Source organism: Sebastes fasciatus, chromosome 5 (genome assembly GCF_043250625.1).
Source record: "Sebastes fasciatus isolate fSebFas1 chromosome 5, fSebFas1.pri, whole genome shotgun sequence".
NCBI classification, from domain to species: Eukaryota; Metazoa; Chordata; class Actinopteri; order Perciformes; family Sebastidae; genus Sebastes; species Sebastes fasciatus.
Window position 1 is genome coordinate 215,231 of NC_133799.1, and position 23,444 is coordinate 238,674.

At 49.5% G+C, this 23,444-nt stretch overlaps 1 protein-coding gene across 5 annotated transcripts; it reads right to left on the minus strand.

Moving 5' to 3' along the window:
• Positions 1–1,543: 1,543 nt before the first annotated feature.
• tmem259 (transmembrane protein 259) lies at positions 1,544–23,162 on the minus strand. Of its 5 annotated transcripts, none has more exons than XM_074634383.1 (14): positions 22,965–23,162; positions 22,726–22,844; positions 21,930–22,299; positions 17,230–17,541; positions 15,866–16,049; positions 11,364–11,474; positions 11,132–11,254; positions 10,117–10,217; positions 9,769–9,826; positions 9,208–9,291; positions 8,169–8,301; positions 6,300–6,399; positions 5,026–5,179; positions 1,544–4,992 (listed from the first exon to the last, which is right to left on the minus strand). In XM_074634383.1, exons 3-14 carry the CDS (start codon positions 22,155–22,157, stop codon positions 4,340–4,342), a joined length of 2,241 nt encoding a protein of 746 aa, XP_074490484.1. In that variant the 5' UTR covers positions 22,158–22,299; positions 22,726–22,844; positions 22,965–23,162; the 3' UTR covers positions 1,544–4,339. The 5 variants fall into 5 exon arrangements, with proteins under 5 accessions (XP_074490484.1, XP_074490487.1, XP_074490485.1 ...); XM_074634386.1 differs by having other exon boundaries at positions 15,920–16,049; positions 22,965–23,136; XM_074634384.1 differs by having other exon boundaries at positions 22,644–22,844; positions 22,965–23,136.
• Positions 23,163–23,444: the final 282 nt, after the last annotated feature.

A 23,444-nucleotide genomic window follows, 5' to 3' on the forward strand; every position in this document is an offset into this window, starting at 1 on the left:
TTGCCCCCGAGACACATTTCAAACTGTTTAGTAACTAGAACTTTCCATTCTGACATCTGAAGTGAAGAACCGGGTCACAAGAACTGGGTCACACAAACCCACATTAATAATCTGATGATCATCAATAATCATCAGATTATTAATAGAACCTGGTTCCTGATTTTACTGTCTTCCAGCACTCAGTTTCGGGGTCAGAGTGAAGATACAGGAGGAACCCATCGGTACCAACCAGGTCACACTAGCTGGTCGGTTGTCCCTTGTTGTCCCAAAAATGTCCTAAAAAAGTCTGTAAAAAGTCAGAAAAATGTCCAAAAGTACAAAAAAATTCCAAAAAATGCCCACAAAAGTCTGAAAAAAAGTTGGAAAACTGCCCGGGAAAAAAGTAAAAAAATTGTCGAAATAATGTCCGAAAAAAGTCTGAAAAAAAAGATCTGATAAAATAGATCTGAAAAATGTCTGAAAAAAAAAGTCCGAGAAAAAAGTCTGAAAAAAAAGATCTGAAAAAAGTCCGAAAAAAAGATCTGATAAAAAGTCTGAAAGATGTAAAAAAAAAAAAAAGTCTGAAAAACACTGTCGGCCCTTTATTGACATGAATCTATTGACAATTTTGTGTATGTATTATACGATATTACTGTTAATGACTGATAAATATACAGAACTTATTTTTATTTTGTTACATTTCATATATATACATAAATATATCTATATTCAAATGTTTACAATAAGATTTTTAAATGTCGGAAGAAATAAAGTCTGAAAAAAGTGTCTGAAAAAAAATACTGAAAAAAAAGTCTGAAAGATGTCAAAAAAAAGTGTCGGAAGAAATAAAGTCAAAAAAGGGTCTGACAAAAAAGCCTGAAAGATGTCAAAAAAAATGTCGGAAGAAATAAAGTCAAAAAAGGGTCTGACAAAAAAGTCTGAAAGATGTCAAAAAAAGTGTCGGAAGAAATAAAGTCAAAAAAGGGTCTGACAAAAAAGCCTGAAAGATGTCAAAAAAAATGTCGGGAGAGAAAAAGTCTGAAAGATCTCAAAAATAAAGTAGAAAAAAAGTCTGAAACAAAAGTTCATAGAAAAAAAGTCTGAAAGATGTAAAAAAAAAAAATGTCTGAAGAGAAAAAGGTCTGAAAGATGTCAAATAGAAAATCTGAAAAATGTCCAAAAAATACCCCCTAAAAAGTCGGAAAAAAAGTCCAAAAATGTCCGAATATTTTCCAAATACTGTCTGAAAAGTCTGGGAAATGTCCAAAAGTAGCAAAAATGTAAAAAAAAAAAAAATGCTGCCAAAAAAGTTAGAAAAAAGTCGGAAAAATGTTCTGAAAGAAGTTCAGAAAAATATCTTAAAAAATGCCGCCAGAAAAGCGCCCAGAAAAAGACAAAAATGAAAAAGTCTGAAAAATGTAAAAAAAAAAAAAAAAAAAAAAAAGTATATATATATATATATATATATATATATTTTTTAACCCGCTCTGACTTCCTCTCATCACATCACTGAACACACATGAAATTTATCTTTTAATAAACACTGAAATAATTCACACGTCACTCAGTTTGTGTGCAAACAGCTGCTGTTGTGCACCGCTTTACTGGTTTTACTGGTTTTACTAGACAGTTAAATACAGTTTGATGAGTTTCAGGCTTCAGATCAACTAATGAGGCTACAGTCATCCAGCAGAGGCACGAAGAAGAAGAAGAAGAAGAAGAAGAAGAAGAAGAAACACCCCCCCCCCCACCCAGTCCATCAGTTTGGTTCAGTTTCTGTCTCTGATGCTGATGTCACACGTTAGGCTCCGCCTCCTTCACAAAGAAACAAAACATAAAGACAAGCGGTCCGTCCGTCCCGTGGACCTAGAATCAGAACGCCGCTCAGCTTCCTGGTTTCCTCCAGTAGATAAAACATCCCTGAGCAGCGCCCAGAGAGCGCCGACCGTTATAGACGTCTGTAGAACTGCTGACAGGACGCCGCCACCTGACGACCAGCTGATGACCAGGTGACAACCAGCTGACGTCATCACGATGTAAATTCTGAAGTCTACGGGCCAGCGGGAGAATCACTACTGAGCACGCTCAGTGGGCCGCATACCAAGGAAGTCAACCAGGAAGTCAACCAGACGATAGAGAACTAAGAGGCGTAAGCGCCCGGCGAGTAGTTCTCATTGGACTGAACGGGCGCCATCTCGGGTTCCGGTATCCGGGGTCGGTCCACGGTGCGTTCAGGTGACTCATCAGGTGCTCAGAGATCAGGCGACTGCTGTGATTTCAGCCAATTACAGGCAGGATTAACCGCGTAGCCATGGTAACGAGTGGTAGGTTCACGGACCGTTGGGTTTTATAAAAATATCATCAAATCTGAAATGACATTTATTCTGTAAATGACTTCTGATGATTTATTGTACATATAATATATATATATATATATATAAATATATATATATATAGAGTATATATATCCATGTAGATCTGAGGATTATTAATTATTTTAATTGATCTATTAATCAGATTATTGGTGTATTAATCTGCGGTGTAATTGTCGGTGTCCTGGGATCATCTCGTTAATGTCATTAAATGAATAATTAATGTGTTTAATAAATGATATTAAAATGACGACAGCAGCCAACAGATCTGAGAATCAACGCTCACATTTAGCACTTGAACGCACCAGCAGCCGTCTCTGCCGTCGGTCCCTGAACGCATCACAGTGACAGTGGGAGGCGGGGCCTGAGGCGTGACACAGCTGGCGTCCTATTGCACAACCAATCAGCTCGCTCCGCTGCTGACGTCTCCAAAGTGTCCAAAGAGGATTATTGATAAGGCATCCGATCGGACAGGAAGTCCCGATCCACCCGATAGATCAATCGATCAGTCCGACCGCCAAAACTACTTCCTGCTCTCAAAGAGTCTTTTTCTTCAAAATAAAAGCAGATGGAAACAGAAATCAACAGTTTGTGCTTCAGTCTGTCAGAATCAGGGCTGATCAATAACTGATCAATAACTGATCAATAACTGATCATCAGTGGATTTTATCTTTTTCTACCAGTTTCAGTGTTTAAAGTGATCTTAAAGGAACAATCTGGTGTTTTTCTATATTTCACTTCCAAACAACCTGCCTCACTTCCTGCCTCACTTCCTGTCTCACTTCCTGTCTCACTTCCTGTCTCACTTCCTGCCTCACTTCCTGTCTCACTTCCTGTCTCACTTCCTGTCTCACTTCCTGTCTGTGTCTCTCATTGGGTCAGCAGGACGGTGATAATAAACTACAGAGTGATGGTGATGATGAAGGATCAACAGGAAGGATCAACAGGAAGGATCAATAGGAAGGATCAATAGGAAGGATCAATAGGAAGGATCAACAGGAAGGATCAACAGGAAGGATCAATAGGAAGGATCAACAGGAAGGATCAATAGGAAGGATCAACAGGAAGGATCAATAGGAAGGATCAACAGGAAGGATCAACAGGAAGGATCAATAGGAAGGATCAATAGGAAGGATCAACAGGAAGGATCAATAGGGAGGATCAATAGGGAGGATCAATAGGGAGGATCAATAGGAAGGATCAACAGGGAGGATCAATAGGAAGGATCAACAGGAAGGATCAATAGGAAGGATCAATAGGAAGGATCAATAGGGAGGATCAATAGGGAGGATCAATAGGGAGGATCAACAGGGAGGATCAATAGGAAGGATCAATAGGAAGGATCAATAGGAAGGATCAATAGGAAGGATCAACAGGAAGGATCAATAGGGAGGATCAATAGGGAGGATCAATAGGGAGGATCAACAGGGAGGATCAATAGGAAGGATCAATAGGAAGGATCAACAGGAAGGATCAATAGGAAGGATCAATAGGAAGGATCAATAGGAAGGATCAACAGGAAGGATCAATAGGAAGGATCAATAGGAAGGATCAATAGGAAGGATCAACAGGAAGGATCAATAGGAAGGATCAATAGGAAGGATCAATAGGAAGGATCAGGGGTATCAGGAGTGTCGTCAATAGAAACACTGAAGAGAGCCTTTATTTACTTTATGATCAGCTGATTGATCGATTGATTGATCGATTAGTTGATGGACATTAAGAAGTCTTTTCTGTTGTAGACTGAACTGAACTGGACTTGATCTGGCCTGTCCCCGACCCGTCCCCCGACCCTCAGGTTGAGACACACTGAACTAATCAATCAGATGTTTGTGTGATTGGCTGATTCAGCTGTGAGGTCAGAGACCAGGCAATCACTGATCAATGACCCTGATCAGCTGACAGACTGAGGTACTGTGTCACCCCGCTGAGATGATGTCAGCAGGACTCCACCTGGACCAGGACCTGGACTCTCAAGACCTGGACTCTCAGGACGAGGTCTGTGGTGGTCTGCAGTCTGTACCTGGACTCTGTGAGGGGGGGCAGTCTGTCTGTGGGGGTGTCGCCTCCGAGGGCCCCGCCTCCGAGGGCCCCGCCTCCGAGGGCCCCGCCACCCCCACCTGGAGCCCTCTGATTGGACAGCTGGGAGGAGGATCGGCTCCTCCTCCTCCTCCTCCTCCTGCTGCTGTTGCTGTTCCTCCTCTTACTCCTACTCCTGCTGCTCCTCCTCCTACTCCTGCTTCTGGTGCTCCACCTGCTGCTGCTGTTGCTGTTCCTCCTCCTCCTGCTGCTCCTTCTCCGACTCCTGCTGCCATCCTGCCAAACTCTGCTACCACACTGACCTCTGCTGCTCCTGCTGGTCCCTGACCTCCAGCTGCACCTCCTCCGTCGACGGCGTCGGTGGAGGAGGTGGAGAGCTGGTTGGAGGAGGAAAGAGCTTCAGTGATGATGGCGGCCGTCTGAGCGACCCAGTTCAGCTCCGACCTGACCTCCCCCCCACCTCCTGCTGCTAGGGAGAGCGAGGAGGAGGAGGAGGTCTGGGGGTCGGTCTGAGGCCCCGGCTGAGTGGTGTTGGTTCCTGGCTGGGTGGTGTTGGCAGGTCTTGGTTCTGGCCCTGGTCCTGGTCCTGGTCCTGGTCCTGGTCCTGGTCCAGCAGCAGCAGCAGCAGCAGCAGCAGCAGCAGCACTGTGGTTGTTGTTCAGGTTGTCCTGCAGGGCGGTCTGGTTGGCCTGACCCGCCTGCTGGTTCTGAAGCAGCATCTCCTGGATCCGGATCTGCTGCAGGATGGCAGGAAGCTCATAGTGGTGGAAGAAGTAAATCATGGAGTGCTGAAGGAGGAGGAAGAGGAGGAGGAAGAGGAAGAGGAGGAGGAAGAGGAGGAGGAGGAAGAGGAGGAAGAGGAAGAGGAAGAGGAAGAGGAAGAAGAGGAGGAGGAGGAGGAAGAGGAGGAGGAGGAAGAGGAGGAAGAGGAAGAGGAAGAGGAAGAGGAAGAAGAGGAGGAGGAGGAGGAAGAGGAGGAGGAGGAAGAAGAAGAGGAGGAGGAGGAAGAGGTAGAGGAAGAAGAGGAAGAGGAGGAGGAGGAAGAGGAGGAGGAGGAAGAAGAAGAGGAGGAGGAGGAAGAGGTAGAGGAAGAAGAGGAAGAGGAGGAGGAAGAAGAAGAGGAAGAGGAAGAAGAGGAGGAGGAGGAGGAAGAGGAGGAGGAGGAAGAAGAAGAGGAGGAGGAGGAAGAGGAAGAGGAAGAGGAAGAAGAGGAGGAAGAGGAATAGGAAGAGGAAGAGGAGGAAGAGGAGGAAGAGGAAGAGGAAGAGGAAGAGGAAGAGGAAGAAGAGGAGGAGGAAGAGGAGGAGGAGGAAGAAGAAGAGGAGGAGGAGGAAGAGGAAGAGGAAGAAGAGGAAGAGGAGGAGGAAGAGGAAGAGGAAGAGGAAGAAGAGGAGGAGGAGGAGGAGGAAGAAGAAGAGGAGGAGGAGGAAGAGGAAGAGGAAGAGGAGGAAGAGGAGGAAGAGGAAGAGGAAGAGGAAGAGGAAGAGGAATAGGAAGAGGAAGAGGAAGAGGAGGAGGAAGAGGAAGATGAGGAGGAGGAGGAGGAAGAGGAGGAAAAGGAAAGAAGAAAGAAGAAGAACAGGTCAACGTGTGTCATGATACAGTTTCTCTTTTCTCTTATTGGTTCTTCTCTCATGAACCAAGTTCTGGACCAGCACTGGTCCTGGACCAGCACTGGTTCAGGACCAGCACTGGTTCAGGACCAGCACTGGTCCTGGACCAGCACTGGTCCTGAAGCTCGGTCTACATCTCAGCTTCAGGTGAGACGTGAGTCTCAGTTTAACATGTGAACACTCAGATTTCACCAACACTAAACTAGTAACTTTGACTGTCGTGCTCTTATTGTGAAAGGGCAGCGTGTCTTCCTGTAGGGACTCAGGTGATGAAGATGATGATGGTGGTTCTGACCTGGATGAAGAGCCAGGAGGTGACCAGGGCCAAGCTGCTGTACTGTCCGTTGAAGCGGTAGTGATACGCGTAGAAGGCGAAGTGGTAAAGATAGAAGAACCTGAGGAACACAAACACATTCATGTTCTATAGGAGAACCTGAGGAACACAAACACATTCATGTTCTATAGGAGAACATAAAGAACACCTAGTACTGAGTACCTAGTATCCAGTACCTAGTACCTAATATCCAGTACCTAATAACCTAACCCTAGTACCTAGTATCCAGTACCTAATAACCTAACCCTAGTACCTAGTACCTAGTACCCAGTACCCAGTACCCGGTAAGTACCTAGTACCCAGTACCCAGTACCCAGTACCTAATACCCAGTACCCAGTACCTAATACCCAGTACCCAGTACCTAATACCCAGTACCCAGTACCTAATACCCAGTACCTAATACCCAGTACCTAGTACCCGGTAAGTACCTAATACCTAGTACCCGGTAAGTACCTAATACCTAGTACCTAGTACCCAGTACCTAGTACCCAGTAAGTACCTAGTACCCAGTACCCGGTAAGTAGCTAGTACCCAGTACCCAGTACCTAGTACCCAGTACCTAATACCTAGTACCCAGTACCCGGTAAGTACCTAGTACCCAGTACCCAGTACCCAGTACCTAGTACCCAGTACCTAGTACCCAGTACCTAATACCCAGTACCTAATACCCAGTACCCAGTACCCGGTAAGTACCTAGTACCCAGTACCTAGTACCCAGTACCCAGTACCTAGTACCCAGTACCCAGTACCCGGTAAGTACCTAGTACCCAGTACCCAGTACCCATTACCTAGTACCCAGTACCCATTACCTAGTACCCAGTACCTAGTACCCAGTAAGTACCTAGTACCCGGTAAGTACCTAGTACCCAGTACCCAGTACCAAATACCTAGTACTTAGTACCCAGTACCTAATACCTAGTACCTAGTACCAAGTACCCGGTAAGTACCTAGTACCCACTACCTAGTACCCAGTACCTAGTACCTAGTAAGTACCTAGTACCTAGTACCCAGTACCCAGTAAGTACCTAGTACCCAGTACCCAGTACCCGGTAAGTACCTAGTACCCAGTACCTAGTACCTAGTACCCAGTACCTAATACCTAGTACCTAGTACCTAGTACCTAGTACCCAGTACCTAATACCTAGTACCTAATACCCAGTACCTAGTACCCAGTACCCAGTACCTAATACCCAGTACCTAGTTCCCAGTACCCGGTATGTACCTAGTACCCAATACCTAGTACCTGGTAAGTACCTAGTACCCAGTACCCAGTACCTTATACCTAATACCTAGTACCTAGTACCCAGTACCTAATACCCAGTAAGTACCTAGTACCCAGTACCTAGTACCCAGTAAGTACCTAGTACCGAGTACCTAGTACCCAGTAAGTACCTAGTACCCAGTACCTAATACCCAGTACCGGGTAAGTACCTAGTACACGGTACCCAGTACCCAGTAAGTACCTAGTACCTAGTACCTAGTACCCAGTAAGTACCTAGTACACAGTACCTAGTACCCAGTACCTATTACCTGGTACCCAGTAAGTACCTAGTACCCAGTACCCAGTACCTAATACCCAGTACCTAATACCCAGTACCCAGTAAGTACCTAGTACCCAGTACCCAGTACCTAATACCCAGTACCTAGTACCTAATACCCAGTACCCAGTACCTAATACCCGGTACCCGGTACCAGAGGAAGAGGATGGATGAATTCTGAATATTTTAAGGGATTGTTGTCTACTGAGCTGTCATTGGTCCAGCACCGTACTTCTGGGCGTGGTTTTAAATGAGCCAATGGTGTGAGTCGGTGTTGGTAATGTGACTCACCTCAGCCAGTGGCGTTTGCTGGTGTTGGTGTGGCAGCAGATGGCGTCGTACTGATCGGCCAACCAGACAATGAGGATGATGTAGAACGCCGTTGTCGTGTCGTTGAAGAACTCAGACATGATGGCCTCCATGCCTGATGACAGGAAGTGACATCAGCAGGTCAGGTTTGAACTCTTTTAGCTCGACTCGGGACTCGACTGCCTTGACTCGGGACTCGACTGCCAGACTGGGACCATGACTTCCTCAACTCGGGACTCGGCAGTCTAGACTCAGGACTCAATTGCCTCGACTTGGGACTTGACTGTCTAGACTCGAACCATGACTTCCTTGACTCGGGATTCGACAGCATCGACTCGGGACTTGACTGTCTAGACTTGGATCATAACTGCCTCGAGTCGGGACTTGACTGTCTAGACTCGGGATTCCCAGTGCTTCGACTCGGGACTTGACTGTCTAGACTCGGGATTCCCAGTGCTTCGACTCGGGACTTGACTGTCTAGACTCGGGATTCCCAGTGCTTCGACTCGGGACTTGACTGTCTAGACTCGGGCCATGACTTCCTCGACTCGGGACTTGACTGTCTAGACTTGGATCATAACTGCCTCGAGTCGGGACTTGACTGTCTAGACTCGGGATTCCCAGTGCTTCGACTCGGGACTTGACTGTCTAGACTCGGGATTCCCAGTGCTTCGACTCGGGACTTGACTGTCTAGACTCGGGATTCCCAGTGCTTCGACTCGGGACTTGACTGTCTAGACTTGGGATTCCCAGTGCTTCGACTCTGGAATTGACTGTCTAGACTTGGGATTCCCAGTGCTTCGACTCTGGAATTGACTGTCTAGACTCGGACCATGACTGCCTCGACCCGGGACTTGACGGACTTCACTGTCTTGACAGGAACCCTGTAACTCAACTGTCTCGACCAAGACTAGATTTCGGCCTAGTCCTGTCTCGACTTGGGACTTGACTGTCTCAACTCGCGCTTTGACCGTCCTGACTAGCAACTTGACAAGCTTGACTTTCTAGGATGTGGACTTACCAACGAGAGCCAGGATGACGGTGAGCAGAGGGGCTGCTGGGAAGGCGATGGTCATGTTCATCTCCAACATCTGAAGAAGATCCACTGAGGGGGGACAGACCGAGACCAGGTCAACACACAGCTGATGGTTTAATGACGTGGTTTATATATTCTGGACTCACACAAATACTCTGTTCAAGTACTGGATCACATATTCCACTCCCTGATATAATTTATTTAAACTGAAAATCATCAGTCGAGTCAGTTACCAAAGATCTTCAACTGGACCAGACTGAACTGAACTACACTGAACTGGACTTGACTGGAATACCTTAGACTGGATTACACTATGCTGGACTGGGCTACATTAAACTGGACTACATTGGAATAAACTGAACCGGTCTGTTCTGTTCTGAGGCAGTTATTTAACTTCTTAGACTGGATTACATTAAACCATTCTGGACTCGACTACAATGAACAGGTCTGAACTGGACTGGGTTACATTGAACCCTTCTGGACTGGACTACAATGAACTGGTCTGGACCAGATGCTGTGTGGACATGAGGTCTTGCGTAAACTGACCGATGAAGACGAAGATCTGGTGGTGAGAATATCTCAGCAGCATCGACACGGACAGAGTCTGAAAAACACAAAACGAACACTGAACAACCTCAGAACCGTCAAACTACAGCAACCAGCAGTCTAAAACTATCCAAATGAATCATATTTAACTTTTATCTTGTTCCGTTAAACGTCCTCTTCCTCCTGAAACACAACCTCTCACCGACAGATGTTCTGTCTTATTTATGGAAGTCTGAATTTGTCTGTGTATTTAAAAGATGAATTTCACCAGTTTTCACTGCAGACTAGTGAACACCGTCAGTCGTCACCGCTACAGCTGCTGTAGACCATTAGAACTTCTTCACTTACGAATATGACCATGATGACGAAAGCGGCCAGGTAGGAGGTTCTGGCCATCCACATGCTGACGAAGCGGTAATGTTCTCCAGACACCACATTTCTCAGGAACCCTGCAGAGAACCACACTGTGACATCAACAACCTGCTGATGATTACCTTTTCAATGCCAGATCAACCAGAAACCCGGTTCTGTGATCAAAAGTAAGGAGCCAAAGGAACCTGGGTTCTGTAATCGGAGTAGGGGATTAGAAGAACTCTGGTTCGGTAATCGGAGTAAGGGATTAGAAGAACTCTGGTTCTGTAATCGGAGTAGGGGATTAGAAGAACTCTGGTTCGGTAATCGGAGTAAGGGATTAGAGGAACTCTGGTTCTGTAATCGGAGTAGGGGATTAGAAGAACTCTGGTTCGGTAATCGGAGTAAGGGATTAGAAGAACTCTGGTTCTGTAATCGGAGTAGGGGATTAGAAGAACTCTGGTTCGGTAATCGGAGTAAGGGATTAGAGGAACTCTGGTTCTGTAATCGGAGTAGGGGATTAGAAGAACTCTGGTTCGGTAATCGGAGTAAGGGATTAGAAGAACTCTGGTTCGGTAATCGGAGTAGGGGATTAGAGAATCTCTGGTTCGGTAATCGGAGTAGGGGATTAGAGGATCTCTGGTTCGGAGTAGGGCATTAGAGAATCTCTGGTTCGGTAATCGGAGTAGGAGATTAGAGGAACTCTGGTTCGGTAATCGGAGTAGGGCATTAGAGAATCTCTGGTTCGGTAATCGGAGTAGGGCATTAGAGGAACTCTAGTTCGGCAATCTGAGTAGGGCATTAGAGGATCTCTGGTTCGGTAATCGAAGTAGGGCATTAGAGGAACTCTGGTTCGGTAATCGGAGTAGGGCATTAGAGGAACTCTGGTTCGGTAATCGGAGTAGGGCATTAGAGGAACTCTGGTTTGGTAATCGGTGTAGGGGACTTACTTTTTACTATTTTATTTTAAATTAACCTTTGACCTCTCTCTCTTTACCCTTTATGTCTCTACCTTTGTTCTCCTCGTTCTCAGCGAGCGCCTTCACACTGGACATCAGGATGTCGTCGTAGCCCAAAAACTCATCGAGCAGGAAGCGACTGAAGCCGTCACCGAAACACTCGTCCTTCATGGGATCTGAACAGGTGCACAGGTTACATCACATGTGTTAGAGTCATGTGACTGTGAGGAAGACAGGTGTTAAAGTCATGTGACTGTGAGGCTTACAGGTGTGAAAGTGTCTCACCGAGAGTGACGACCATGACGGGGATGTTGAGTCTCTGTCTGGTGCTCTGAGACAGACGCAGGAAACCGTACTCCAGAGAATACTCCACGATGTACTCCTCCTGAGGCCACACTGAGACAACAACAGATATCAACAGACATCAACAGACATCACCAACAGTCATCAGCAGTCACCAACAGTCATCGACAGTCACCGACAGACATCGACAGTCACCCACAGTCACCAACAGACATCACCAACAGTCATCGACAGTCATCAACAGACATCACTGACAGTCATCATCAGTCATCAACAGTCATCACCGACAGTCATCACCAACAGTCATCGACAGTCATCAGCAGTCACCAACAGACACCAACAGACATCAGCAGTCACCAACAGTCATCGACAGTCATCAACAGTCATCATCAGTCATCAGCAGTCACCAACAGACACCAACAGACATCAACAGTCATCAACAGTCACCAACAGACACCAACAGACATCAGCAGTCACCAACAGTCATCGACAGTCATCAACAGTCATCATCAGTCATCAGCAGTCACCAACAGACACCAACAGACATCAACAGTCATCAACAGTCACCAACAGACATCGACAGTCACCAACAGTCACCAACAGACATCGACAGTCACCAACAGTCATCGACAGTCACCAACAGTCATCGACAGTCACCAACAGTCATCGACAGTCACCAACAGACATCGACAGTCACCAACAGACATCGACAGTCACCAACAGTCATCAACAGTCATCAACAGTCACCAACAGTCACCAACAGACATCGACAGTCACCAACAGTCATCAACAGTCACCAACAGACATCGACAGTCACCAACAGACATCAAAAGTTATCAACAGTCACCAACAGACATCGACAGTCACAACAGACATCACCAACAGTCATCGACAGTCACCAACAGACATCGACAGTCACAACAGACATCAAAAGTTATCAACAGTCACCAACAGTCACCAACAGTCATCGACAGTCACCAACAGACATCGACAGTCATCGACAGTCACCAACAGTCATCGACAGTCACCAACAGACATCGACAGTCACCAACAGACATCACCAACAGTCATCGACAGTCACCAACAGACATCGACAGTCACAACAGACATCACCAACAGTCATCGACAGTCACCAACAGTCATCGACAGTCACCAACAGACATCAAAAGTTATCAACAGTCACCAACAGTCACCAACAGTCATCGACAGTCACCAACAGTCATCGACAGTCACCAACAGTCATCGACAGTCACCAACAGTCACCAACAGACATCGACAGTCATCGACAGTCACCAACAGTCATCGACAGTCACCAACAGACATCGACAGTCACCAACAGACATCACCAACAGTCATCGACAGTCACCAACAGACATCGACAGTCACAACAGACATCACCAACAGTCATCGACAGTCACCGACAGTCATCAACACTCATCGACAGTCATCAACAGTCACCAACAGACATCACCAAAAGTCACCAACAGTCATTAGCATTCATCGACAGTCATCGACAGTCACCAACAGACATCGACAGTCACCAACAGACATCGACAGTCATTGACAGTCATCGACAGTCATCGACAGACATCGACAGTCACCAACAGACATCGACAGTCATTGACAGTCATCGACAGTCATCGACAGTCATCAACAGTCACCAACAGACATCGACAGTCACCAACAGTCATCAACAGTCACCAACAGACATCGACAGTCACCAACAGACATCAAAAGTTATCAACAGTCATCAACAGTCACCAACAGTCATCGACAGTCACCAACAGACATCGACAGTCACCCACAGTCATCGACAGTCACCAACAGTCATCGACAGTCACCAACAGTCATCGACAGTCACAACAGACATCACCAACAGTCATCGACAGTCACCAACAGACATCGACAGTCACAACAGACATCACCAACAGTCATCGACAGTCACCAACAGTCATCGACAGTCACCAAAAGACATCGACAGTCACCAACAGACATTGACAGTCACAACAGACATCACCAACAGTCATCGACAGTCACCGACAGATATCGACAGTCACAACAGACATCACCAACAGTCATCGACAGTCACCAACAGTCATCGACAGTCACCAAAAGACATCGACAGTCACCAACAGACATCGACAGTCACAACAGACATCACCAACAGTCATCGACAGTCACCAACAGTCATCGACAGTCACCAACAGACATCGACAGTCATCGACAGTCACCAACAGTCATCGACAGTCACCAACAGACATCGACAGTCACCAACAGACATCACCAACAGTCATCGACAGTCACCAACAGACATCGACAGTCACAACAGACATCACCAACAGTCATCGACAGTCACCGACAGTCATTAACACTCATCGACAGTCATCAACAGTCACCAACAGACATCACCAAAAGTCACCAACAGTCATTAGCATTCATCGACAGTCATCGACAGTCACCAACAGACATCGACAGTCACCAACAGACATCGACAGTCACCAACAGACATCGACAGTCACCAACAGACATCGACAGTCACCAACAGACATCGACAGTCATTGACAGTCATCGACAGTCATCGACAGACATCGACAGTCATTGACAGTCATCGACAGTCATCGACAGTCACCAACAGACATCGACAGTCACCAACAGACATCGACAGTCATTGACAGACATCGACAGTCACCAACAGACATCGACAGTCATTGACAGTCATCGACAGTCATCGACAGTCATCAACAGTCACCAACAGACATCGACAGTCACCAACAGTCATCAACAGTCACCAACAGACATCGACAGTCACCAACAGACATCAAAAGTTATCAACAGTCATCAACAGTCACCAACAGTCATCGACAGTCACCAACAGACATCGACAGTCACCCACAGTCATCGACAGTCACCAACAGTCATCGACAGTCACCAACAGTCATCGACAGTCACAACAGACATCACCAACAGTCATCGACAGTCACCAACAGTCATCGACAGTCACCAAAAGACATCGACAGTCACCAACAGACATCGACAGTCACAACAGACATCACCAACAGTCATCGACAGTCACCGACAGATATCGACAGTCATCGACAGTCACCAACAGTCATCGACAGTCACCAACAGACATCAAAAGTTATCAACAGTCACCAACAGTCATCGACAGTCACCAACAGTCATCGACAGTCACCAACAGACATCGACAGTCATCGACAGTCACCAACAGTCATCGACAGTCACCAACAGACATCGACAGTCACCAACAGACATCACCAACAGTCATCGACAGTCACCAACAGACATCGACAGTCACAACAGACATCACCAACAGTCATCGACAGTCACCGACAGTCATCAACAGTCATCGACAGTCATCAACAGTCACCAACAGACATCACCAAAAGTCACCAACAGTCATTAGCATTCATCGACAGTCATCGACAGTCACCAACAGACATCGACAGTCACCAACAGACATCGACAGTCATTGACAGTCATCGACAGTCACCAACAGTCATCAACAGTCACCAACAGTCACCAACAGTCATCGACAGTCACCCACAGTCACCAACAGACATCGACAGTCACCAACAGTCATCGACAGTCACCCACAGTCACCAACAGACATCGACAGTCACCCACAGTCACCAACAGACATCAAAAGTTATCAACAGTCATCGACAGTCACCGACAGTCATCGACAGTCACCAACAGTCATCGACAGTCACCAACAGACATCACCAACAGTCATCGACAGTCACCGACAGTCATCGACAGTCACCAACAGACATCACCAACAGACATCGACAGTCACCAACAGACATCGACAGTCATTGACAGTCATTGACAGTCATCGACAGTCACCAACAGTCATCAACAGTCACCAACAGTCACCAACAGTCATCGACAGTCACCCACAGTCACCAACAGACATCGACAGTCACCCACAGTCACCAACAGTCACCAACAGACATCAAAAGTTATCAACAGTCATCGACAGTCACCGACAGTCATCGACAGTCACCAACAGACATCACCAACAGTCATCGACAGTCACCAACAGACATCGACAGTCACAACAGTCATCGACAGTCATCGACAGTCATCGACAGTCACCGACAGTCACCGACAGTCACCAACAGACATCGACAGTCACAACAGACATCACCAACAGTCACCGACAGTCACCGACAGTCACCGACAGTCACCAACAGTCATCAACAGTCATCAACAGACAGACTGCTGCAGTGTGACTGATCAGAATCCATTGTTAGATTTAAAATCTTCATCTTTAGAGGAACTCTTCCTCTTGTTCTGGTTAAAGGTCACTGAGACTTTGCTGATCTACAACCTTTACACAATGAAGAGGAGGAGGAGGAGGAGGAGGAGAGAGGAAGAGATGGAGGAAGAGGAGAGGAAGAGATGGAGGAGGAGAGAGGAAGAGATGGAGGAAGAGGAGGAGCAGGAGGACGAGGGTTTACCTGCTCTGGTCATCATCTCCAGCTCAGACACTGAGTCCTTCAGCGGCTGCATACCTTTAGTGGTCTGGCTGAAGGAGACATCCTGACTGTCATTCACACCTCCTCCTCCTCCTGCTGCTCCTGCTGCTCCTCCTCCTCCTCCAACCAGAGCTGGCTTCAGACGAGGCTCCATGTCCAGCTCAAACTGCAGCAGCAAACACAGCAGAGACATTTCTTATCAAAGCTGATTTAATCAAACAGTTCCAGGATCTAATCTGAAAACTACAGGAACTAACTCTTGCTGACTCCTCCCACCCCTCTCCCGCTGGCTCCTCCCACCCCTCTCCCGCTGACTCCTCCCACCCCTCTCCCGCTGTCTCCTCCCACCTCTCTCTCCCTGACTCCTCCCACCTCTCTCCCGCTGACTCCTCCCAGCCCTCTCCCGCTGACTCCTCCCACCTCTCTCCCCCTGACTCCTCCCACCTCTCTCCCCTGCTGACTCCTCCCACCTCTCCCGCTGACTCCTCCCACCTCTCTCCCGCTGACTCCTCCCACCTCTCTCCCGCTGACTCCTCCCACCTCTCTCCCGCTGACTCCTCCCACCTCTCTCCCGCTGACTCCTCCCACCCCTCTCCCGCTGACTCCTCCCACCCCTCTCCCGCTGACTCCTCCCACCCCTCTCCCGCTGTCTCCTCCCACCTCTCTCTCCCTGACTCATCCTACCCCTCTCCCGCTGACTCCTCCCAACCCTCTCCCGCTGTCTCCTCCCACCTCTCTCCCGCTGACTCCTCCCAGCCCTCTCCCGCTGACTCCTCCCACCCCTCTCCCGCTGTCTCCTCCCACCTCTCTCCCGCTGACTCCTCCCACCTCTCTCCCGCTGACTCCTCCCACCTCTCTCCCGCTGACTCCTCCCACCTCTCTCCCCCTGACTCCTCCCAACCCTCTCCCCTGCTGACTCCTCCCACCTCTCTCCCACTGACTCCTCCCACCTCTCTCCCGCTGACTCCTCCCACCCCTCTCCCGCTGACTCCTCCCACCCCTCTCCCGCTGACTCCTCCCACCCCTCTCCCGCTGACTCCTCCCACCTCTCTCCCGCTGACTCCTCCCACCTTTCTCCTGCTGATTCCTCCCACCTCTCTCCTGCTGACTCCTCCCACCTCTCTCCCGCTGACTCCTCCCACCTCTCTCCCGCTGACTCCTCCCACCCCTCTCCCGCTGACTCCTCCCACCTCTCTCCCGCTGACTCCTCCCACCCTTCTCCTGCTGATTCCTCCCACCTCTCTCCTGCTGATTCCTCCCACCTCTCTCCTGCTGACTCCTCCCACCTCTCTCACAGTGACTCCTCCCACCTCTCTCCCGCTGACTCCTCCCACCTCTCTCCTCACCTGCACTGAGCTGTTGTCAAACATCTCCAGGGTCATCTCCTCCTCCTCCTCGTCTTCCTCCTGCAGCGCTGCCAGGCTGAGCCCCACCACTCCTCCTGCTCCTCCTCCCCCCTCCTCAGCCTCCAGCTCCTCCTGGAGGCCCGAGGAGTCGTAGTACTGCAGGAAGACGGGAGCCCGGCTGGAGTTCCTCTGGATCTCGACCCGCAGGATGCCGTCGCGAGGCCAGCGCTCCCTCACCACCTCCAGACAGTTGATGGGCGAGCGAGAGAAGGCGATGTGGATGTAGGCGAGGATGAAGAGGACGAAGAGCGCCTGACCAGGAGCAGAGAGGAGCAGAGAGGAGCAGAGAGGAACAGAGAGGAACAGAGAGGAGGAGAGAGGAGGAGCAGGGAGGAACAGAGAGGAGTAGAGAGGAGCAGAGAGGAGCAGGGAGGAGGAGAGAGGAGTAGAGAGGAGTAGAGAGGAGGAGAGAGGAACAGAGAGGAGCAGAGAGGAACAGGGAGGAGCAGAGTGGAGCAGGGAGGAGCAGAGAGGAGGAGAGAGGAGGAGAGAGGAACAGAGTGGAGCAGAGTGGAGCAGGGAGGAGCAGAGAGGAGGAGAGAGGAGGAGAGAGGAACAGAGAGGAGCAGAGTGGAGCAGGGAGGAGCAGAGAGGAGGAGAGAGGAGGAGAGAGGAACAGAGAGGACCAGAGTGGAGCAGGGAGGAGCAGAGAGGAGGAGAGAGGAACAGAGAGGAGCAGAGAGGAGCAGGGAGGAACAGAGAGGAGCAGAGAGGAACAGAGAGGAGCAGAGAGGAGCAGAGAGGAACAGAGAGGAGCAGAGAGGAACAGAGAGGAGCAGAGAGGAGCAGAGAGGAGCAGAGAGGAACAGAGAGGAGGAGAGAGGAGCAGAGAGGAGCAGGGAGGAACAGAGAGGAGCAGAGAGGAGGAGAGAGGAACAGAGAGGAGCAGAGAGGAGCAGAGAGGAACAGAGAGGAACAGAGAGGAGCAGGGAGGAACAGAGAGGAGGAGAGAGGAACAGAGAGGAGCAGAGAGGAGCAGGGAGGAACAGAGAGGAGGAGAGAGGAACAGAGAGGAGCAGAGAGGAGCAGGGAGGAACAGAGAGGAGGAGAGAGGAACAGAGAGGAGCAGGGAGGAACAGAGAGGAACAGAGAGGAACAGAGAGGAACAGAGAGGAACAGGGAGGAGCAGGGAGGAACAGAGAGGAACAGGGAGGAGCAGGGAGGAACAGAGAGGAGCAGAGAGGAGGAGAGAGGAACAGAGAGGAGCAGAGAGGAGCAGGGAGGAGCAGAGAGGAGGAGAGAGGAACAGAGAGGAGCAGAGAGGAGCAGAGAGGAACAGAGAGGAACAGAGAGGAGCAGAGAGGAGCAGGGAGGAGCAGAGAGGAGGAGAGAGGAACAGAGAGGAGCAGAGAGGAGCAGAGAGGAACAGAGAGGAACAGAGAGGAGCAGGGAGGAACAGAGAGGAGGAGAGAGGAACAGAGAGGAGCAGAGAGGAGCAGGGAGGAACAGAGAGGAGCAGAGAGGAGCAGGGAGGAGCAGAGAGGAGGAGAGAGGAACAGAGAGGAGCAGAGAGGAGCAGAGAGGAACAGAGAGGAACAGAGAGGAACAGAGAGGAACAGAGAGGAACAGAGAGGAGCAGGGAGGAACAGAGAGGAACAGAGAGGAACAGAGAGGAGCAGGGAGGAACAGAGAGGAGGAGAGAGGAACAGAGAGGAACAGAGAGGAGGAGAGAGGAGCAGAGAGGAACAGAGAGGAACAGAGAGGAACAGAGAGGAACAGAGAGGAACAGGGAGGAGCAGGGAGGAGCAGGGAGGAACAGAGAGGAACAGAGAGGAACAGAGAGGAACAGAGAGGAGCAGGGAGGAACAGAGAGGAACAGAGAGGAACAGAGAGGAACAGAGAGGAACAGGGAGGAGCAGGGAGGAACAGAGAGGAACAGAGAGGAACAGAGAGGAACAGAGAGGAGCAGGGAGGAACAGAGAGGAACAGAGAGGAACAGAGAGGAACAGAGAGGAACAGAGAGGAACAGGGAGGAACAGAGAGGAACAGAGAGGAACAGAGAGGAACAGGGAGGAGCAGGGAGGAACAGAGAGGAACAGAGAGGAACAGAGAGGAACAGAGAGGAGCAGGGAGGAACAGAGAGGAACAGAGAGGAACAGAGAGGAACAGAGAGGAACAGGGAGGAGCAGGGAGGAACAGAGAGGAGCAGAGAGGAACAGAGAGGAACAGAGAGGAGCAGGGAGGAACAGAGAGGAACAGAGAGGAACAGAGAGGAACAGAGAGGAACAGAGAGGAACAGGGAGGAGCAGGGAGGAACAGAGAGGAGCAGAGAGGAACAGAGAGGAGCAGGGAGGAACAGAGAGGAACAGAGAGGAACAGAGAGGAACAGGGAGGAGCAGGGAGGAACAGAGAGGAACAGAGAGGAACAGAGAGGAACAGGGAGGAGCAGAGAGGAACAGAGAGGAACAGAGAGGAACAGAGAGGAACAGAGAGGAGCAGGGAGGAACAGAGAGGAACAGAGAGGAACAGAGAGGAACAGGGAGGAGGAGAGAGGAACAGAGAGGAGCAGAGAGGAGCAGGGAGGAACAGAGAGGAGGAGAGAGGAACAGAGAGGAGCAGAGAGGAGGAGAGAGGAACAGAGAGGAGCAGAGAGGAGCAGGGAGGAACAGAGAGGAGGAGAGAGGAACAGAGAGGAGCAGAGAGGAGCAGGGAGGAACAGAGAGGAGGAGAGAGGAACAGAGAGGAGCAGAGAGGAACAGAGAGGAGGAGAGAGGAGCAGGGAGGAACAGAGAGGAGCAGAGAGGAACAGAGAGGAACAGAGAGGAACAGAGAGGAGGAGAGAGGAGTTAATACTGTCATGGAGAACGCCTCCTCTAACACGATGCTAGGCTTATTAACATTCAGTTAACCGCGAGGTAACGGCAGCTCGCCGTTACCAGATGTTGAGTAACAGTAAATGTGAAACTAAACACTAACGGTTAACTGAACACATCTGGAACACATGTGGAACTGGCTTAAATAAACGAAAGGTCGAATTTTAACAAATGTATTCATTGATTTGTGTGTGTATTTCTGTGGCGTCGTGAGTCTGGCGGTAAATGATATGTGCCAGCCAATCAGGTGAGCAGACTCCACTATAAAAGGGTTGTGATGCAACCTGACCTCGGCCCGCCGGGTACCAACCTGACCTCGGCCCGCCACACCTCGTCTCTCTACAGGAGGCGTTTCACACCTCGTCTCTCTACAGGAGGCGTTTCACACCTCGTCTCTCTACAGGAGGCCTTTCACACCTCGTCTCTCTACAGGAGGCGTTTCACACCTCGTCTCTCTACAGGAGGCCTTTCACACCTCGTCTCTCTACAGGAGGCCTTTCACACCTCGTCTCTCTACAGGAGGCGTTTCACACCTCGTGTCTCTACAGGAGGCGTTTCACACCTCGTGTCTCTACAGGAGGCCTTTCACACCTCGTGTCTCTACAGGAGGCCTTTCACACCTCGTCTCTCTACAGGAGGCCTTTCACACCTCGTCTCTCTACAGGAGGCCTTTCACACCTCGTGTCTCTACAGGAGGCGTTTCACACCTCGTCTCTCTACAGGAGGCGTTTCACACCTCGTCTCTCTACAGGAGGCCTTTCACACCTCGTCTCTCTACAGGAGGCCTTTCACACCTCGTCTCTCTACAGGAGGCGTTTCACACCTCGTCTCTCTACAGGAGGCCTTTCACACCTCGTCTCTCTACAGGAGGCCTTTCACACCTCGTGTCTCTACAGGAGGCCTTTCACACCTCGTGTCTCTACAGGAGGCGTTTCACACCTCGTCTCTCTACAGGAGGCCTTTCACACCTCGTGTCTCTACAGGAGGCGTTTCACACCTCGTGTCTCTACAGGAGGCGTTTCACACCTCGTCTCTCTACAGGAGGCGTTTCACACCTCGTCTCTCTACAGGAGGCGTTTCACACCTCGTCTCTCTACAGGAGGCCTTTCACACCTCGTCTCTCTACAGGAGGCGTTTCACACCTCGTGTCTCTACAGGAGGCGTTTCACACCTCGTGTCTCTACAGGAGGCGTTTCACACCTCGTCTCTCTACAGGAGGCGTTTCACACCTCGTGTCTCTACAGGAGGCCTTTCACACCTCGTCTCTCTACAGGAGGCCTTTCACACCTCGTCTCTCTACAGGAGGCCTTTCACACCTCGTCTCTCTACAGGAGGCGTTTCACACCTCGTCTCTCTACAGGAGGCCTTTCACACCTCGTCTCTCTACAGGAGGCCTTTCACACCTCGTGTCTCTACAGGAGGCGTTTCACACCTCGTCTCTCTACAGGAGGCGTTTCACACCTCGTCTCTCTACAGGAGGCGTTTCACACCTCGTGTCTCTACAGGAGGCGTTTCACACCTCGTCTCTCTACAGGAGGCGTTTCACACCTCGTCTCTCTACAGGAGGCCTTTCACACCTCGTCTCTCTACAGGAGGCCTTTCACACCTCGCGTCTCTACAGGAGGCGTTTCACACCTCGTGTCTCTACAGGAGGCGTTTCACACCTCGTCTCTCTACAGGAGGCGTTTCACACCTCGTCTCTCTACAGGAGGCGTTTCACACCTCGTCTCTCTACAGGAGGCCTTTCACACCTCGTCTCTCTACAGGAGGCGTTTCACACCTCGTGTCTCTATAGGAGGCGTTTCACACCTCGTGTCTCGTTCCTACCTTGAGCAGGACGAAGAACTCGAACACTCTCCTGAAGGAGGGGGGGAAGAGGCGTGCGTAGGTGACGGCCATCTTGAAGAAGAGGGCGTGAAAGAGGCGGTCCCGGACGTTGATGAGGGGGTTCTGGTTGATGTTGGGGTTCCTGACCCGGTTGGGAGGAGTCCCCATGTTGTTGTTGTTGTTGTTGTTCAGAGGGACGTTGTTGTTGTTGGCCTGGTTCTCAGACATGATCTCACTCTGCAGGAACAGCTGCTTCTAGGTCAGCATGGTCCTCACAGGAAGGACAGACTCTGACCTCAGATCAGGTGATGAAGGGCTCTATTCACACCTGATGAGAGCTGAGGGACTCAACTACTTCACACAGACCACACTGAAAATGAACCAGAGAGAACTTTGATTAATGAACCGATCGTTTCACACGTTTATCGATTAATGAGCCTGAACGTCACGATGAGGACGGGTTGTTGCCAAATGTCTCAGAACTCTGTCCATGCTAACGATGCTAACGGAGCTAACGATGCTAACGATGCTAACGGAGCTAACGATGCTAACGATGCTAACGGAGCTAACGATGCTAACGATGCTAACGATGCTAACGGAGCTAACGATGCTAACGATGCTAACGATGCTAACGGAGCTAACGATGCTAACGATGCTAACGGAGCTAACGATGCTAACGATGCTAACGATGCTAACGGTGCTAACAGTGATTACCTGTTACTGAGTCTGTGTCCATGCTAACGGAGCTAACGATGCTAACGGAGCTAACGATGCTAACGATGCTAACAGTGATTACCTGTTACTGAGTCTGTGTCCATGCTAACGGAGCTAACGATGCTAACGGTGCTAACGGTTCCTCTCCGGTGTTGTCATCTGATCAAACGGACCCAGAACCGCAGCAGCTCTCCGGTTAGCCTCCAGTAGAGCAGCTAGCAGCAGCAGCTCTCCGGTTAGCCTCCAGTAGAGCAGCTAGCAGCAGCAGCTCTCCGGTTAGCCTCCAGTAGAGCAGCTAGCAGCAGCAGCTCTCCGGTTAGCCTCCAGTAGAGCAGCTAGCAGCAGCAGCTGGTTGACCAGTAGCGTTAGCAGTGTAGTAGAGCTGTTAGCTGTTAGCAGGTTCAGACTCTGTGGAGCTCTACTTTAATCTGAAACACCTGAGACTAACGGAGCTAACGATGCTAACACAGCTAGCACAGCTAGCACAGCTAACACAGCTAGCAGAGACTGACGGCTGCTGAGCGGAACAACAACCACACCGGAAATACGGGTCCTCCTGAATGTGGGCGCTGAACCCTGAGATATGTCTGACAGGTGCAAAGCCTTTATTCTGTTATAATTATGAGTTATTCTGTTATAATTATGAGTTATTCTGTTATAATAATGAGTTATTATGTTATAATAATGAGTTATTGTGTTATAATAATGAGTTATTCTGTTATAATTATGAGTTATTCTGTTATAATTATGAGTTATTATGTTATAATTATGAGTTATTCTGTTATAATAATGAGTTATTCT

Bases quoted from the DNA above. Each gene is read 5' to 3' on its own strand.
- tmem259 (XM_074634383.1), bottom strand. From the start codon at position 22,157: ATGTCTGAGAACCAGGCCAACAACAACAACGTCCCTCTGAACAACAAC. The intron at 17,542-21,929 runs GTAGGAACGAGA...GCTCCTGGTCAG, and splicing joins AGTTCTTCGTCCTGCTCAAG to GCGCTCTTCGTCCTCTTCAT. The intron at 11,475-15,865 runs GTAAACCCTCGT...TTGTTGTCTCAG, and splicing joins GGAGATGATGACCAGAGCAG to TGTGGCCTCAGGAGGAGTAC.